Source organism: Plectropomus leopardus, chromosome 13 (genome assembly GCF_026936395.1).
Source record: "Plectropomus leopardus strain MGB_pleo_1.0 chromosome 13, ASM2693639v1, whole genome shotgun sequence".
Classification (NCBI taxonomy): domain Eukaryota; kingdom Metazoa; phylum Chordata; class Actinopteri; order Perciformes; family Serranidae; genus Plectropomus; species Plectropomus leopardus.
In genome coordinates, this window is record NC_142188.1 from 27,357,501 (window position 1) to 27,377,744 (window position 20,244).

General features: G+C 41.0%; 1 protein-coding gene across 1 annotated transcript in view; it reads right to left on the bottom strand.

Moving 5' to 3' along the window:
- Window positions 1–20,244, bottom strand: part of marchf5 (membrane-associated ring finger (C3HC4) 5) — a 33,612-nt gene that overhangs the window by 4,389 nt on the left and 8,979 nt on the right. Inside the window, exons 2-5 of the mRNA XM_042502454.2 lie at window positions 15,586–15,788; window positions 2,260–2,390; window positions 915–1,098; window positions 227–393 (exon numbers count right to left, since the gene is read on the bottom strand). Of these exons, the coding sequence (XP_042358388.1) occupies window positions 227–393; window positions 915–1,098; window positions 2,260–2,390; window positions 15,586–15,788 (685 nt within the window). The remainder of the gene's footprint in view (window positions 1–226; window positions 394–914; window positions 1,099–2,259; window positions 2,391–15,585; window positions 15,789–20,244) is intronic.

The window sequence follows — 20,244 nt, forward strand, 5'->3', positions numbered from 1 at the left end:
AAAAACTAGCATTGCTGCTGTGTTCCCTCTGATTCAGAAGAGACAAAACAAGGGGAGAACGCAGAAAGTAGCATTTAACTAACATGAACTCCTACAGAGTTCATTATTATGATGAATTATAATGAATCTTCTAAACAGCACCAGGTAACACTGGATTCTTTAATGTAACACTGTGACTTATTTATTTCCTGTACTGGATGCATGAGGACGATCCTGTTGTACCCACCAGGATGGTCCTCTGCAGGTTGGAGTTGACGCTGCTGAACATGAGCTTCCCCACGATGGTGGCGATGGTGGGGAAGACCAGAGCGCCGCACAGGATCCGTGTGGCCGATACGTGGTCTGCCAGGGGGCTGGCCTCTGCCGGGATACGAGGAACTGGGCAGCCAATCCCTGCAGAGACGCACGGAGAGGCAGCAGGGAGCCAGTTGAAACATACATGATTGTATTCGTGGCTGAGAGTACAGCTGGTCTGACAGGCCGAGTCTTATTCACAGCTCTGACGAAATGAGCACAAACCAGTGGCAGTGAGGGGTCCTGTGACGGATGAACAGGCGGCAGCGTCCACAAACTCACTGTGTGACATCTCAAAATGAATAAAACACACCTAATAAACTGACACCAGCACTGCTTCTTAAATGTATTTATGATACTGTGAGTGTCTCCTGTACTGTGAGGACATATTTATTTGTGCATCTGAATTTCCAGCTTATGAATTTACCATTTTCTCCAGCAGCAGAAGCTGTGCTCTAGCTGCAGTAACACAATGCTGCTGAATATATTATAGCTCTTATCCACATCAACTCCCAATGAGAGCAGCATTTGATTAGGGTCAAAGCTCTAGATTTCTGACAGTAAAAGCAAAAAAAATGAATTTATACATTTCTGAGTGATTCACCAGTGTGTGTCCTGACCTGGGAAGATGCTGTTGAGGATCTGCAGTTTGTTAGAGTACTTCCTCCACAGGCGTAGGACATAGTCCTCCCAGCGGATCATCTTGCCGAGGATGAGCATGACAGGGATGGTGGGCAGGCCGATGAGCAGGAACAGAGGGTCGGCCCGCTCCATAACGTCCAGGCCCTCCTTATGGCCAACCACCTGGAGAGCAGAGGGGACGGTCAGAGTGGAAAACTACTGCAGAGGTGTCAAACTGGCTGACTTTTACTTATTAATGAGAAAGAAAGAATCACAGAACGGAGCAGTGGAGGCAAGGCTTTAACTTAAGGGTGTCCCTTTGTCTCAGGGACGGGAAAAAAAATCATTGGGGATGATAAAAAGTACATTTTTGGATAGTCAAGGGACTGAAGCATGAAAAAATACAACTGCAATTAAACCATAAAATTATTCTTATCAAATTGTCAATGTACAATGGTACACACACATACACACACACACACACACACACACACACACACACAAACAAAAACACACACAGCAACAAGATGAACAACCGCAGTCACAACTGAAAGCCGCAATTATAACTGCGTCACAAAGCAGTGTTGGGATTTTAAGCTTTCTGGTGTCACCAGCAGCCTAAACAGCAAAACATACCGCAGAGGAGACAAAAACACAGACCGGGACAAAGTCCAATCATGCTCTCTCTCTGTCTGTCACATTCTGTCTCTCTCAATGGAGCACAAGAGACAGGTGGTCTTCTCACGAGAGCACACATGCAGTTGAACGTTCACAGTGTTTACAAATGAAATAAAGACTGGTATCATAAAGTCTGCAGATTTAACTGAAAAACTGACTGACTGAAAAACTGTTGATTTATGAACGGAAAGCACGCAATACAAAGAAATCATGAATATGTGTACACAGCATTTTTTAAATAAAATGTAAGCTTATGTACAATTAAATCATTTCCAAAATTATGAAGCCACACATCACTTGTAATACAGAAATAATGTTATTGTAGAAAAATTCATTTTAGAATGGGAGAGCCAGCATTTTTGGGACAATTTAAATTGTATTCTAGGAAACTTTGGGACAAAAAAAAAAAAAAAGTCAAAGCCCTGACAGGAGAAGCACAAAAAGCTGTTGTGACTTGACAAGTACTATACCTATCCACATGCACATTATGAGCAGTTCTGTAAAATGGACAATGTCCACATATAAATACCTGCATACTTGCAAAACGGCTTCTGAGTAAACTATGATTGAACCTGTTTGTGGCAAATTAAATCAAAGTCAGGACCTGAACTTGACTGAGCAGACGCATTATAAACTAAACCTCACCGAAGGGATCATCGGTCTCACCTGCATGACAGTGACAGCTCCGTAGGTGACCGCGGTCCAGTAGATGGAGCCCACCATGATGCCAGCGGCAGCGAAGGGGCCGGCCTTAGAGATGAGCCGGTCAGCCAGGTCTAGCACGTACACCACAGGACCTGATGGGGACAAACAGCTGAGTCTGAGACCACATTAACACACAAAACTCTTATTCTGAAGTTCTTACTAATTCTTACCATGATCTGGAGTGTAGAATGGTTGATACTGTATGTTTTTTGTCTTATATTGATATTTGGGAATTTTTTAGAAATTCTGGTAATATATCAGCTGATAGTAATTTTGGAAACACATAACATAAACCGACAACGACATAAACCAACAATATTGATACACATACTTGTGCAATAGTATAACATTTCACAGCACAACTGTTTCACGAAGTCTTGTCGTGTTACAGTATGAAGGTATTACAGCATTGTTCTTTGAGTTTTTTGGGTGTGTTAACAAATGTTTTATAATTATAACTGAAACTTAAAACATTTTCTTTTAATGGAAGTATTTGTAAAAAAAAATAAAAAAATCTCCCTTTAAAAATAACTCAAATAAAGGCGAGATATTCCATTCAGTTGCAGTTTTCTTAATACCGCAGATGAGCAAATGTATATAGTGTGTATCACTGCAGCCCCGTATGCCACCAGATACTTCTGTATTTCATTAGAAATATTATGAAAATATCTGATGGACTATTTTTATTCACTTTTTAGTATTTAATCCTAGTGAATCAGTGCAAAGAGTTATACACACATGCTCACTCTGTCACTGGTAAACATTCATACAACTTTGTGTTACAGTGCCAATGAACAAGTGTGTGAGTGTACAGCAGGGGTCATGAGACTCCAGCAGGTGAAACAAACATTGGAACCAGAAAAGCAAACTCCACACATATATATGTCTCATACATATACAAACAGAGGCACCAGCCATCAGCTTGCACATCCTGCTCTTGTGTTAGAGTTACTTTTCTGCCTGCAGGCTGAATTGGCTGCATTATAATAACAGAAAAAGCACTAAAGACACGAGGAAGCTCACACTGAATAAACATCATGTGCTCAGGCAGCCTCACAGTGAAACAACAAGAAAAAATGACAATAATGCAGGCGTGAAAGTAAGAGAAAGCTTAAGGCAGCTCAGGTATGGTGCACACTGACTACACTGTACTGACTGACAGACAAGGAGGAGCTTCTCAGCCAGCTTGATTAAAAATAACTAAGCGGAAACTCAAACATGTATTACGGATTAATCTGAAGTCCAAACTTGACTTTAGAGCACCCAAGTCCCTGTCTGACATCAGGAGCAAAACTTAGGGAAAAAAAACTTAAAAATTCTCTTCTGCATCCTCCTCTCTGGCATTCCAGGCTGACTCGAGGGAAATCATGCAATATTTACAGGAAGGCAACCTGATTTCCTCACTCAGACAGACCCATCCACATCCTATTAATAACTAGCCCAGGAGTCAGTGGGAGGAGAGAGGGGTGGGGACGCTGCCAGAGAGACCAAGCACCAAACACGCTACCGGTTTATGTGTGATGCAGTGCAACTCTGTAAACAAACATCAAGAGCCACAGCACATCTGATGTAAAGACCCTGACAAAACTATTTTATAAACCACCTTCTTACTATAATCAGTGTTGTCCTAAATAAAAACATTTTCTGCCAAAGTAGGAACAGTTTGGGGAACTTCATTTGACAGATTTCTGTTTAATAACTTACTGTTTATAGACATGCAAAGCTTGTGCAAATATGCAGTTTACAATGACAGTGGCTGCGCATTTACCCACTTAATGACTTGTTATTTTTGGAACAGTGAGTCCTTGATTTGAGACAGCGACAGATAAAAACAGTTGATTTATCATTGTTTTATTTTACTATGTTTTCTTATTTAGCCTACATACTTTTTTATTTTCAAACAGTATGTTTGACTTTTAATGTTACAGAAAAGAGGCTTTAAAGATGAGAACTGACGAGTGCGTTCGACAAACAAAAAGTTGTCTGGGATAACAAGTTTGGCTGGGGTTACTCGAGTGTATACTCAAATGTAAGGAAAAGGCCAGAAATGCTAACTTTGGCCTCTGATAGCATCCATGACCAGAAGCACACGGTGGGAAAACTACAGAGTAAATGCAATCAATTATCCCCTCTGTGACTCAAACTTCACAAACTACTGCTGAGGAAAAAAAAACCTCACGAAGAGTTCCACCTGCACTGCGTTGAGGGCCCCGAAAAAAACTCTTAAAAAAAACTTTAGAGAGGGGGGACACAGAATGATAAAACAGGAAAAAAGAAAAGGGAAAGTCTGCTGCCCCTTTCTTCACGAGCCCCTTCCAGTAATAATTTTAAGAAAATACTGATTTAGTTAACGCATTAAAAATAAAGATTCAAAAAATGAAATTTCTACAGCATTTCAGAGACATAATTGTTTCTTTTTGGGTTTTTTTTTGTTAATAAATTATAAATGAATTAAAATCACATGACTATACAATAAAATGTCTACATTTTTGCTGTATTGAAAACATACCAAACGGTGACACTGCTGTCTCGTAGTGAATTGAATGGTGAATTTTACGAGCCATTAAACTCACATACAGTACATTAATACTGTGAGCGTTGATATAGTTTTTTTGTAATATTGTTATTGTTTCCTGATTTTAAAGGCTGAATTGATTTATTCTCTGTACTTACCAGACTGTACTATTATCTGCCTTTACCTACTTAGTCAATATATTGACATTTTTTAGGATTATTTCCAAAAATTCTTACTGTGTAAATATTTTGTGAAAACACTAATAGTCAACCCTACAACACTGTCACCCACATCGCCCTGATGAAGGCCTCCGTGCTGAAAAGCATCTGCCTTTTTATCTGTTCTACTCTTTACTACTTATTTTTTCTCTCCAACACAAGAGTACCCGTGACTATTCCAAAAGACCACTCCTGCACGTGTAGGTAAGCTAGTTTTTAACCCACCACAGAGTACCTCGCTTTACTGCTATTAACTCGACACACTGAGCACACCTGTCTCCTTTTTTCCCCCCTACAACATTGTTGCAATATCAATATTGAGGTATCTGGTTAAAGATATGGTGAAATTAATTTTCTCCCCATCGTCCAGCCCAGAAACACATATAATCTGGTAGAATCAGTTTAGTTTTAATTTAGCCGTTGAAACCTTTTCCACCCATTTGATGATGATTATTAGAAAACTAGAGATGTATCACCATTTTTCACATTTTCATAAGTGGTTGAAAGGTCACTTCTACAGGCGTTCGAAACATGCTTGTCTCTTGAGAAGGCTGACATTTATAACCTTATTTTTAAAACAGTGATCTTGGCACTTGTCTTGTCTAGTTGTGAAATAAAGCTGTGAAGTGGCATTAAAACAGTGCTGAGTCACTGCTCCTTGTGAAAGCAGGACTTGGTTCAAGAACACTTTCCCCTCTGGCCACGTCAGCAGCAGATTGATAAATATATCATCCTATTCGTTTGCGCTGCGAGGCTGATGTACAGCAAGTAAAATACAAATCGACCTTGTAGCACAAAGAGCTTCCGTCACATAAAGTTAAGGACGACTGTGCTGCAGTGGGTTACAGGCTTTTGGCAGGGGGATCACTGGCAGAGCTGCCCTCCTATCTCCGAGTCATCATTTAAAACGTGGACAGATTTAATGCAAACACCTGAGCGGATTTTCATGAGCCTGCAGAGGAAATCAAAGACAGAACTGGAACTACAACATTTACATTAGCCAATGAGTGTAAAAAGAGCAGCAGCTTTCTAAAATAACCCTCTCTGTGGTTATTTTGGGGTTATGGGTTTTTACAGTTGGGACATAAGACAGACTTTATTAAGCTGTTTGTACAGCCAGGCCACCGTGAGGCTGTTACCCATAAGTACTTGCCGCAAGTTGTCTACAATTCAGCCACTGTTAGTTGTACACCTATTTCTGCAGCTGAGTACATTCACTCTATTAAAGAGTCTGGAGCACAGGCCGGTGTAGCATTTTAAGCAGCCAAAGCTAAAAGTCTCTCTCTTTAGACAGCAGGGCTCCTGGCCACTTGTTGAGGAAAGATCCCAAAGCAAGCGAGCAGCATTTGGCACTTTTAAAGCTGCTTAACACGCGACAGAAATATCACACTTTTATTTCTAAAGTAGTTATAAACACAGAAGCTCTCTAGTCCACTGCCAGCCCTCTGATGCTTTCCAGAGCTCATTTTTACTGCACCTGTGTTTGCCGACCGGATTGATCTCACATCGCTCGAGTGCATTAATATGGCATATTTTGATGACAGTGTTGGAATCTCTTCCGTTTTCTCCCTGCCTAAGCATTACGCCATCGCGGCCGAAGGGAACTGGGTCGCCCTTAATGGCTGCTGGCAGGATGGAGAGCTTAGCAATTCATTTCAGCCACTGGCAGCAGATTCCATAATTAAGATAATTAAAAAGGAGGGGGTGGAGGGGGGTGAAGGAGAGAGGCAAAAAGTGCAACTGCAATTCCTCAGTAGTGGGCACGCATGCTGGCACACTGTTCCAGCTGGCTTGTTTACTCTCTCTAAAGGAGAAGAAGCAAGGACACGGCGTCCTCCGAGTTATATCGCTGGCCAAATTAGCATGATAGGCTGGCTTTGGCTCTGCGGCAGGTGCTGGTGGGAATGGGGCCAGAACAGCAGAAAGCTACTCTACTCTGTGTGGGCTGCAGTGTTGCTAGTTTCTGCATCTCCCTGTGCCACAAGTCAGAGAAAATAATCATAATCTAGGTTAATAGAAAAGGTGATCTATGGCTCCAAATCGACCCCCCCATCTGATCCGGCGGCAGGCAGGGGTCCCAACCTGGGAGCCGAGCTTGAGTAATGCCTGTCAAGCCTCTAGAAATGAGCTGGCCTCAGCAGCAACCCTGAGAAAATGACTACTGTGGCAACTTCCCAACAGTGCTCCCTGTCTCTACCTGTCCGCAGCTTTGCCTCCATCACCCAAATTGAAAGCTGTCATCCCAGTGTTGTCACCAAGCTGTGAAATTGCTATTATTCTGAGGGCTAATTAAAGCTGCAGCAAATACCATGGCTTGTGAAGCCAAGCCACTAAAATGATATGCAAAAGGAAGAATATATGTCTGAGCTTTAAAGTTTTGACCTAAACAAGATACACAAGGAGCAACCGTTTGTCATAGATATAAGGTAGCAGTAAGTTTGTGAAACTATAATAAAGAATTTTAAAAAATGGGAGAGGAACACTGCAGCAATGACGCAGCAAAACAGACAACGCTGTACTCCTCCGGCTCACTTTGAAGTGCACTAATGCCCACAGTATCCTGCAGCTAGAGACAGGAACTCGGACGGTACAAAAAAAAATCGCAGCAGAGAGGTGGAGAGATTTACTCTGCTGCATTTAATAAAAACAGTCGTCTTATTTATTAAGCATGAAACAAGATGTAATAAAGCCCTTTAAGTTCCCATCTGCCTGCGTAACTACTGAAAGCAGAATACAGTGAATATGATGTAGACTGTTGTAGAATGTACATAAAAACAATTACAGCAAAGTGATGTAAATTTAACTAAAAAAAGTCACACTGGCTTATTCATAATATAACAATATTCTGAATTTTATGTGGGTCATGTGAACAGCATATTCTGTATAAATATTCCACATTAAGCTGTTTTCTGAATTTAGCACTTTCTGATAAAGAAATGTGGGAATATCGGCATTATTTGGGTTTTAGGGGCATTGTTTGGACACATATACAGCCATTTCGGTATAGGTGTCTCAATTGGGGTTTTAACTGCAGTTTGCGACACACGGCCTCTTGTCTATTTATGGGCGGATCTATGTGTTATCGTGGATATGTTGTCAGCAAACTCACAGTTTGCAGATGCATGCAGGAAACCCCCCATTTCTTATGAAAAGAAGAAAAACACCTGCTTTTGAAGAATATGACAAACTTGGATGTCAAGGTTTTTGGATATCAGAATCAGAATCGGGTTTTATTGCCAAGTACATTTACATATAAAAGGAATTTGACTCTGTGTTTTGGTGTAAAATACTTAACATCTGTCCATTTAAAGCGAATAAGACACAAGATAAAAACATAAAAAAGCAATACAAAAATATAAAATAAAAAATAAATATATAGGATACAGAATGTATGCACAAAAGGTGCAACGGAGAGATTGAACAGCCAGAAGGATTTCCTTCTAGCTGTTCTCACACATGCATGCAAAAATATCGCAGCGCTGAACCTTCAAGAAGGTGGTTGAAAGAATGAAAGAATTAGGATGATCCAAAAAGTCCAACACCATTAAGGGAGTAGAGCGCAGTGCAAAAAATCCATTTTGATGAAAAGAAAGAAAATGACAATTGGCTCTGGCAATTCTACTTTTCCATATTTTGGCGTAATGTTAGGGCACGTTAATCAGAGTGCATGCGGCTGCATGTAAAGGGGAGTGTAAATAGAATATTCATTTTCATTCATAAGCCATATAAACAGCTTATTAGGAATATTGTCCTTTTCAGGAAACAGGCAAAAACTGGACTATTTTGTGCATGTAAACATACTCAATGTGGTAAACCCACCAACTTGATCATCCAAGTAACGGGCCTCAGTTCTGTGCAAATGCAGCTTGACCCAAAGCTGACATGCAAATCAGCATGCAACTTTTGCATGTGGTGCTCTGCTGGAAAGGATCCAGTCTGAGGCACATCCTGTACTTCACAATCTCCAAACATCACCATCACACACCTGAGTTCTAATGATGTGTGACATGATGTTTAAGTCACAGGGAAACACTGGAGGACAGCTGTGATTTTGAGGATTCATCAGCAGAGCGGCAGCGTTACTCCACTCATCTCCTCTCTGCTCCATCGGCCTTTGATGAGCTGCTCTGTCAGCTCCCCCCGTGACCCAATTTCACTCTCACTCCCCTCTCCCAGACACATCTAGTATCCCCACATGGCTCCCTCGCCGTCTGACACTAGCTAATGGGATTAGGAAAAAGACACTTTTCCCTGTGGATGAAGAGCCTCTCAGGTAAACTCAACAGGCGCTGTGCATAAAACCAACCGGTGCTCGACTTCCTGTCCTGACACTCAGTTAATAGATGGCAAAGTTGCCTTTTTAGTGTTCAGAACATAGTGGCTAGAAATCATGTGACTTCAATGGTTATGGTTTTAGCAATTAAATAAAAATGAAACATCCATCCTTACAAAACACAGAAAAGAGGAAATATATTGCCCCAGGGAAGACATTTTTCTGTAGGCCAACCTGGAAGTTAGCGTGTCCCTGGTTTCCTCGTCAAAAAGCCTATGGGATTTTTCCATTGGATTTGGGGTCAATGCAGAAAATAAGCTGTGTTGTAAACAAATGTTACAGTGATACTTGCAATTTTTGTTTGACAAGACAATCTTTATATAGGAATGCCACTTTCAGGATTTTTAATGCATAAATGTAAAATCACCAGAAGTAAAGGCTAATGTTAGGCTATAAAAAACTACACAACTTGGCTGGCAAGACATGTTCGGCGCAGCTCAGCTTGATGATGTACTGTAGTCTCATTAAGCTACTTGTTAGCAAGCGCCTTTATTAAGACACAAACAAACTTCAGAGTTTATGAATCGGGTTTTTACTAACGTATTTTAGTTGTATTGTCGTAGAACAAAACATGAAAGTCTTGTGTTAACCATAAACATTATTTAAGGCATCTAACCAAAAATCATTCAAAAAAATCTGCTGACTTTAAGACGAGGGAACCGAAGGTGCTCGAAATGCTAATTTATTTGCAGCTTCTAGAACTCATTAATGGGGTACTCTATGGATAGAAAACAAGGTCAGCTGTCTGTATCTGAGGCTTATTCACAAAACGTTCTGAGGCTAACACTCCGAAAAATAAATAGTCCTACATTTTTGGTCTAACAGTTATAGGCAAAGCATTTTTGTGCTAAAACTTCAAAGTCTGAGTAAAGTCAGAGGCCATCCACAGGATTCCGAAGTCGCTTAGACTGAGTCATAATCAGTCAGCTGCTGTAGGTAATGTGCCTTGTCACATCAGTGTTTTCAATAAGGTAATGAGCAAGTTAACAGGGATCCAATCAGCTCACTAACAAATCTACGCAATCCAATGGTTTACAAAAATCTGAAAAACTGACACTGGAATCATGCAGTTTGCAGCAACTCTGCCATCCATCAGAATTATTCATCAAACCAAAACTGCGCTCCTCAGACCCCATTTTGGTTTTAGGGTTAATTATTACCTTGTAAAAATCAAGCTTGGGTGGTGCGCAAATGATGATTCTCTCTGACCAATCAGTGGTCTGCAGTGTTTTACTGCACCCTCTATAACTGTCTAACCTCACTTGGAACCTCAACTGAGGTGATGAAAAAATACTAGGTACTATCCACAACTTTTGACATTGGACAACAAAAAAGGGAGCAAGTTGAACTGAGTAGAGCCTTGCTGTATCATGCAGTAGAAATGCAGCATTTAGAGTTTTCTCTGTTCCTTTGTAGAAGTTGCTCATAGCAGCATCAAGTACTTTGAGCACAATTTACTTACAACTGCTCATGGTATGGTGATATAATGCACAGCTCTACTACCCTCACACATGAAGCCTTACAAAACAAAAGTTTATTTAGATGCAATGCATATGTCTTTTTTCCCCAGTGGAAGCGCCTCAATCTTACTAGACACCTTATATCACTTAAAAACTGAATTTTCTCTTAGTCAGCCAGTTAAACATGACGCCTCCTCCCACGCATCCACACAATCTGTCATCTAAACTGAAGAGAAACCAAAGAAAGTTACCCACATGGCTAAATCAAAGGTAACACAAGCCTCTGGATGCTTACACAAAGTCCTCAATAAAAGAGCTATGAAATGATGTTAGCAAGCCTGCTGCATCATTTCTGAGGGCACCATCAGTCAGCAGATCAGCCACTGTAAAGAGGAAGCTCCCTTTCAAAATAAACCACAGGCCTATCCATCGTGATGCTCTATTGCTGCTGGCCAAACCGCTTGAGCATTTGAAAACATGACAAGGGAACACAAACTTAGGAGTGGGCGTCGGGAGCTGATGAGCTTGAGGGTAAACATTTTACCTTCTGGGCCACAAATCCTCACTGGCTGTTATAAAAAAAAGAGCTGGCTAACAATAACAACATAATTACTGTATCTGGCACACTGTGAGAAAACACTGATGCATTGTGTCTAAATCATGAGTTTAAAAGCTGCTGTGTGAAACAGAGACTCATTTGTCTCTTTGAACTAGAACATGTGAGTGAGACTCTAGCATTAGGTAGCACACACATGTTTGTGTAGTCAGAGGAGTTCTCTCAGATGGGACTAAAATAGATTTACATTAAATGTATCTTGAGTGTGAATATTAACCTAGAGAATACGTACAAAAATAGAAGCTAAATTTGTTCAGTCCTCTAGAATAGTTATTGTTGATTTCTTCACAGTAATCTATTTTTTTAAAACTAGAATTACTGCTTTGTGGTTGTATGCCTCTGCGAAGCCCTCAACTTGCAGTTATAGTTTACATCCATGTCTGAAAACATAGATGCTTTACACACATTTTCGACCCAGCAGCACAGAGGATCTCTACAATCAACACAGTTTCAAGGTGGACACTCAAGATTGGCTTCACCAACTCAGTATCTGACCAAATGCCTCCTCTTTGATTCCTGGCATATTGAGTAATGGCAAGAAAAGTAATTTTGCGAAACATAAGTTCAAAAGTCAGTGAGGCTGACTTTTGAACATTTGGATTTAACAGTCATCACTTTATCATTTTTATCCTATTAGAAATCTGTGTTAATTTTTCTTAATTAGAGTATAAATTCTTTAGTTATGGACAGAAACATCTTTTGTAAAGTCACCGCGACCTTTGACCTTCAACCACCAGATTCTAATCAGTTAACTCCTGAGTCCAAGCAGATGTTTGTGTCAAACTTGAGGAAATTCCCTCAAGGCCTACTTAGTATATCATATTCATAAAATGAGACAGAAACAAGGTCACAATGTCCTTTGACTGTTGATCACCAAAGTCTGATCAGTTCATGGCACAAACATCAAAGTGGATGTTTGTGCCATATTTGAAGAAATTACCTTTAGGTGTTCTTGAGATATCACCTTTATTAAAATGCGAAAGACAAAAGACATCATGACCTTTGACCACCAAATTCTTATCAGTTCATCCTTGACTTAAAGTGGATGCCTGCCATGTTACATTCACAAGAATTAGACAAATGCATGGTCACAGTCACCTTGACTTGCCAAATTTGACAGAACTTCCTTCAAGGCGTTCTTGAGATATCACATTCACAAGGATGAGACAGATAAGGTCACACTGACCTTGACCTTTGGCCTATGACCCCCAAAATCTCATCAGTTCATGCTTGAGTGCAAGGGAAAATTTGTGGTGGATGGACGGACAGCCTGAAAACATAATGCCTCCGACCACAGCTATCTCCAGCGTGGAGGCATAAAACCACACAAAGAGTAGGAGGAAAAGGTACATGAATATCCAGTGTATGCCTGACTGTGAGAGATTTGTTTTCATACAGCCTTAAGTACAGACTTCATTTTACCATGTTGCCTGGCAACCAGTCAGGCATGGCTTCACTTCAATTTCACTGAATCAATAGCCATTCTTGTGTTTTCTCTCCCTGCTATACATTGATGAATGCGTAAGCAACAGAGTTATTCTTCACCCACAACAAAAACACTGGGTGTGCAAAATAATGATCACCCTGAGTTGTTTAAACCACCAACCTCCTTACATAGAACACTGTAAATCTTATTACTGAAATGTAAATTGAAGTTAAGAGTTAAAAAAAATCTCCATACCTTAAGTTAGTAGTTTTGCAACATCTCTTTCAGACATGCTTTGATTTCTATCAGATTTTACAGCCAACCTTATTTTATTACTTGTCAACTGCCCCATATTACTGCATACAAATACACACAATGTTATTTTTTGTAATGTAATATTAAGCCATTTTTGAATTTGTGAGCCATTAAATGCGATATTTCTTTTAATTATTATTATAACACATTTAACTCATTAAATGTGTTATTGGAATGCACGACTGGCTGTTATTTTATTTCTGCATGTAAGGGTTGATACAGCACTAATTAACAGTCCTATTGGGACCTGTGTGCCAATTAACACAACCTTAAATACAAAAAGGAAAGGCCCTGACAGACACATTCGCAAACATGCAGCAAGCAGCCAAGTGCCAATAATCAGCTCTCAGAGGGAGATACAGACGTAATTTACTGAGGAGGAGGAAGTGTTTAAAGAAGCTGAGCTGAACCTTCTGCTTAAAGCACCAAAGTGACTGACAGCACAGCCTTGGACACTATAAATATACATGAACCTGTTTACCAGCCAGGCTGGGCCTCCTGCAGACTAGCATTGTCTTGGGGCCAGCTACTGTCTCAAATTGCAACTTCTCTCTCTTTGAGGTTCATCTGGCAGTGGCCCAGTGGCTGGTGGGTAACCCAGTAACAACTGGGCACTATTAACCTTGTATGTGTCCAGGTTCTGACATTTGGCTGTAAAACTCCAACAAAATGATAAAGCTATCCTTTTTGGTGTGACTACAATAATTTACTGTCACTGCAAAATGCTGTGTAACAAACAGCATGGGCGGTATGAAAGGATCTGAGTCAGAGAAACTGAAAAGTGAGGAGGTTTGGGATAAATAAGCATGGTGGTGTGTGGTGTATGTTCACTAAGTGAGTCATAGCTGGTGTTTGGGAGCAATTGATGCCCTTGTCACTCGATGCCCTCGTCACTCTGACGTGTCAGGATAATTGAAGCAGCCACTTCTCTAAACTGCTGCTGGTCAATCAGACAGAAGCTGGGCCATTTAACAAGTGAGCACCCTTCTGTTCCTCATCAGGCTGAAAGGAAATATTTACCCAGATCTCCACAGAACCTATGCTGGCTCCGGAGTAAATAAACATGCACTCAGGCAAGACAAACTGAATAGCTCTCAGAGCTCTGGGTACAGTTACAGGAGGCAGCACCCTCACAGTCGAGCTTCAGCAGCCTGTTTACGTGGAAATCTGCTCTATATTGCTGCTTCATTGTTGACAACTGGTGGAAAGTGAGAGTTGTCATGACATTTTGACAGTACAACAAATCAAATTCAGAATTACAAGCTGGAAACTTTTTGGCAGTTTTTCAATCCATCTTGGTGCTATGCTGCAAACCAGAAGACAGGCAATCTTTTTGCACCATGTTGATAGTTAAACTGTCCATCGCACACTTAAAGGTGCAGTATGTAATTCTGGAGAAAGACAACTGACTGCTGAGTCTCATTCCCAGATTGTCAAATATTGACGCTTGGGCTTTGTGGTTCAGTCCAACTATCAACCCAAGGTTGTCTGTTTTTGACAACCTGGGAGTGAGAGTCAAATTATCTTTCTTCAGAATTACATGTTGAAACTTTAAAAGAGTACTCCACAGATTTAACATTGCACTCCTATGACATTGTCAGTCGCAAAAACACCATTTAAATGAAAAAAATATTAACACTGATGCAGCATAACCAGAGATATTGCCTTTTTTCCCTGATGTATGCTTGTTCCTTGTCAAAACCGCTTGCCTACATTACCAAAAATACATCCTGGCTGCCAAAGGTTTGGCCTGAGATTTGAGCGTGATGTGTTTGTAGCAGCTTATGAAGCCTCAGGGCCTCTAGCTTAAGCAAAGATGAGTGGTGGGCTCCAGAGGTTTGTTAACCTCACTTTTTTCAAACTCCACACCCCCATATATTTTTCATTTTTACACTTGTAGTCTTTAAACCCACACATCGCCTCCGGAGTGGCAAAAAGGCTTTAAACATTTTTTTCACATATGCAGTAGTATTCCCTGAGACCTGTAAACAGACTTTGATGTATTTGGTGGAGTTCCCTGTTAAGCTGTTTAGTGTCAGTATCCAACACAAATTACTGTACTTTTTTTTTTTACCTAATCCCAATTTTGAAAACTGCCTCTTACATAAACAAGATGGAGCCAAGAACATTTGACTTTATCTCATGAAGCTAGTCTGAAGCTATATGCAGCTACACTTGACCTTGGAAAATACAGCTTAAGGAATATTTACTCCCTTAGCATTTCTTAATCATTTCTGCAAGCACAGAAAGCTTGCTCTGACCACTTGTGCTGATCAGTATTAAAGCAGCTTGGCCCGAAAAGAAAACAAACCTCATCTCGTGCCGCCTCATGGTTGTCATGTCATTTTTAAGGCTCTATCTTAACTCCTCAGTCTTAGTTTTATTATTTTGTGATACAACCCACCTAATTTGGGAAAGACGATGAGGTATTCTGCGTTGCATTGTGGGCAGGCCACGCGTGCCGTGCTGTTGCCCCGCTGCTTCTCGTCCACCCAGCGCTGCAGGCAGGCCTGGTGAACCCACTTGGTGGAGCCGCGGCAGCGACACGGACGCACCCACTCTGCTGTGCGGTCGTCCTCATCTGTGGCGAAGCACACCCAACAGCTCCTGAAAACAAACACACACAACCACAGATGGGATGAAGACCAGGAAACACATGAACCCTGATGACTGGAAAAAAATTGATTTCCTAAATGAGTCCGACATTTTAACATCACAACAGTTTTACACATATTCCCCTCAAATGTTAACAAACAATAACAGAGCAGTTGTGTTACAGCATACGACAACTGATAATGTGATTTCAGACAACACAAAAACATTGGCTTCTGCAATTCCAGAGCCAACTGGTGTGATAATACCTTTGGATCTAGTGAGAGAAAACCCAAGCAGAGCTCCTGCCCACTGGCAAATCAACCAGCCAAACTGGGAAGCCAGCTAAAATATGACACACCACAACACACGATCCCAAATTCCGTGTTTGAAAAACAACAACATTTCTAGTTAGCGGGTCCTCCAAAAATTGCTTAATAACCATTAAAATTTTTTTTTTCTGTATTGCATTAAACGTAAATTATTTACAAAATATCCAACATCAAATTAGAACGTTATATCCTGTTCATTTTAAATGTATGTGCTCAGCTCTGCCCTTGTCAGTGCATATGACTGTATCTTCTGTCAATTGTGTGTGTAACATGATTGACTGAGACAGTGCAGGGTGGTTCTTATAGATCATGGTTCATTGGTTCCTCTCATGAGGTGTTCTGTATGCATATGCACAATTATTGTGTGTGGATTTGGTGTCAGATCAGCTACTCTCAAAAACCAGCTAACAGAGTGCGCACCTGCTGCATTCGGTTCAGCAGCCTCTCACTCATCATTTCTGCCAGGCTGCAGGGTTATAGCTCCACCTTTTAGTTCCGGATCTGTGTGCCAGGCACCCCAAGCAGTGTGGTTACCAAAAGTGGGAACGGTTCCAGAGGTACTAAAAGTACCATCCACAACTTTTCACGATGCAAACACAAAAACATGCATTCCGAACTGGACTGTACCAACCTGCTGGTGGAAACGCTTGAGGCACGTGTTTGTTTGGAGAGTGTGAAAAAAAGCAAGCAAGGCTAATTCAATCTGTCATATCTCCTTTGAAAAGCAGACAGTTGGCAACAAACAGTCAGTTAGATCAGGCTTATTTGGAGTTCTTTCTGAGAAAGCTGTTGGCAAGGCAATTTTTCACAATTACGGGAACAATGATAGAGGTCGTGATCAAACTCTCTCAAATAACTCCAGATTAAATGGTCTAGATGAAATATACACACACACACACACACACACACACACACACACACACACACACACACACACACACACACACCCACACACACACACACACACACACACACACACACACACACACACACACACAAACAGCATCCGTCCAGGGGCAGTAATTCTGCATGAAATCAACCAAGATCAATACATAACCCTATAGGCAAACAAGCTGTTGCACTGACAGCTTGTCAAGCCTTTCCAACAGCATGGCAGGAACTGTTCAATACACACTCACTCACACTCACACACACACACACACACACACACACACACACACACACTCCAATAAAAGGGCCCTTCATCCTGCCATCTGGATACAAGGCAAAGAATTTCCAGGGTATTATATTTTGGATCACAATGACAGATACCATTTCTAAAATCAATACCTTTTTGGTTCAGTATAACAAGGACAACCACCTTACTTGTGTACCATTTTTCTTGCTTTTTACTTAATATTAGCGGTGTAACGGTGCACAGACGACATGATTCGACAAGTCATATCCAGGTATAGGAGCCACAGTTACATGTGAGTTTAGTACAGCAGTGTAACTGACTTGCACGCAAATCTGCTTTTTTTGCCAACTTCAGCAAGTTGCTAACTGCATTCAGCTATTTACATTGCTATCACTGTTTGTTGTTTTACAGGATTCTGTCTCTTTTAAACTGTTATTCGATTGCTTATTGAATGTTTTAAATGTCTTGTTTTATGCTCAGCATCACTGGAAAATGAGGGTCTCCCTCAATGATTTCCCGAGTCTTAAATAAAGGTTTGAAACTACCAAATCGTATATATTTTCCAACAGCACATCCAATGACAGTCCGGCTCCAAATTTTTTTTAAAAAATCAATACGTAGCAACAGATGTTCTAATTGTGGCATGCTGCCACAAATAAATGAATGTGGGGGGAAACCCCTGGCTGCTTGTTTTGCCTTTAAGTGATTTGAGGTATATTCTTCTGACACTGTCTTCAGGATTATTCACATTGCTGCTGAAACCTAAATTTCACCAGGGCATCCCTGTGCAAGTGCACACAATATTCTGATCAACCACAGTTAGAATATGCAGCGAAAGCACAAGGGGGCTTTTCTGCAGACAAACTGAGGACACAGTCTCCCTTGTGTGTGACATCCAGACAAATGCCTTGTTCTGGCCTCAAGCCAAACCATATTTTAACACCCCCCCTCCTGCCCACAAGCATCCCAACACATCCTCCTTCCTCTTCTCCCACACACAGCGAAAGTCTTTCTGAGTAAACTGTTGGTCTGTTTAAAAAGAGGTATGAGGCAGGATGAGTGTGCCTCCTCAAACTTAGGCCTCCTCACTAACAGGAAAGGAGCCATTAGTGTTTGGCCTGTCCGCAACACTATCTTCCAATTAAATGGACTCCTTTTGTGAACAATACACCCCACTAACCCTCCTCCGCTCTGTGTCTGTCAAACATCTGGGGGAGGTAATTTGATATCCAAGTTCCCTGACCTTACCAAAGTACATCTCTGACTGTGACATTGTATTGCTTTTCCATAATTAATCAGCGGCATGCAACCGGCTGAAAGGTTCACTACCCTTGTGTGTCACTGCATGATGCTCAGTCCAAGAATCTAGACCAGTGACACCTATTTAAGTCACTATATACTAATGAAAATAGTCATAGGTGAGGACACTTTACCACAGCCACAGTCCTAAACTATGACCAGGGGCTCCCATTGAATCTGATAAAAAGCAGCAACAGTGTGATAATTGCTGAAATGAAAATAAAAATAACCAGCTAAAATGCAAAATGTCAAGATTTTCCGAAAAGCCGCATTCGCATTCAACTAGGCCTGGAATGAGCTTGTTGCTAGGAGATCAATTGGTTCAGGGGCCGACTGCTGCCTTCGACCCATTTACAGCCTGACGGTCCGCGTGACATTTATGTTCTCATTTTCATAATTACACCGAACCTTGAACAGTTGGCATTTCACTGGATGAATGAAACAATGATTACTCCACACACCTCAAATAAACCCCTGGCATCAATTCAATGAGGAGGCAGACTGTAATAGAGAGCTTTGGTCTTTTCTCACAGGCTGTGATTATGTACATTTTGGGTGTCGTTCGCTTCAGGACATTTATGTTAATAAATCTGGAAAAAAGTCTTGCAGATTGAAATTTGGAACATCATGCATACAACATCATCTCCATGAAAATACTTTGCAGAGAAATATTTAAACCGTGTTAGTTTCTTCTGCATTAAGACAAATTTAAACTGAGGTCTAAGTCTATCTATTCCATGACAATCACACAAGGTGGATCTAAAACTTGGCCCTGTGCAGCTTGAGAGGTACCAGAGACAGGGCAGTATCACTCCTCTGACAGGGTTTAGACAACTAGCTGCCTGTGTCTGACCTGATAAGATGTATCTAGAGTTTACTGTTCCATTTCCTGTCTTTAACAACAGCAATGCCTAGAATGGAGGAAACCTGCCGACTTTTCATTCTCACTAGGAAGTAGGAAATGTGTCTTACCACATCAGGAACATCAGAAATAATGATTGCTAAACACATTCCCAGAACGCAGAAAGTCCCATTACCCTTAAATCCATTTCTAAGTAAGGAAAAGGTCTGATAGGTTTACTGATGAGCCCGAAACCATAAATATCCTGCCAGCTTTCCCACATTGTTCCAGTACATTGGTGCATCAAATACCCATCTATTGGGGTACTCTGTAAGATGTGGACATGTCTGCATGTCTGTGATATCACCCAAAGGTTTCTCAGCAGATGGTTTAAATCCAGGGGTTAGAGGTCTAGTGTGTAGGATTTAGTGGTATCTTGCAGTGAAGTTGCATATTGTAACAAACTGAAACCTCTCCCGTGTGACAAGCTTGTAGGAGAACTATAGCTGCCGATGTGAAAACCTGAAAGGCCCAATCTAAAGCCAGTGTTTGGTTTGTCCCTCCTGGACTACTGTAGAAACAACATGGCAGAGGACATGCTCCAAATGTATGTATCAACAACTCATTCTGACTTAACAAAGACATAAGTCTTAGTTCCTAGTTATTGTTCACTGACATTCAATCCACCAATTTCTGTTTATACATGCTCCTAAATACTACACAGCGAACCTTTAAACTTTACTGCTTGATGCCTCGTTGGAAGTAGGCTTGGGTGGTATTTTTTTCACACCTTCTGTCAACCATTTTCCTTATTAAACAGAAAGAGAGAAAACCATACCACTTCTGAATTCATGTTTCTCT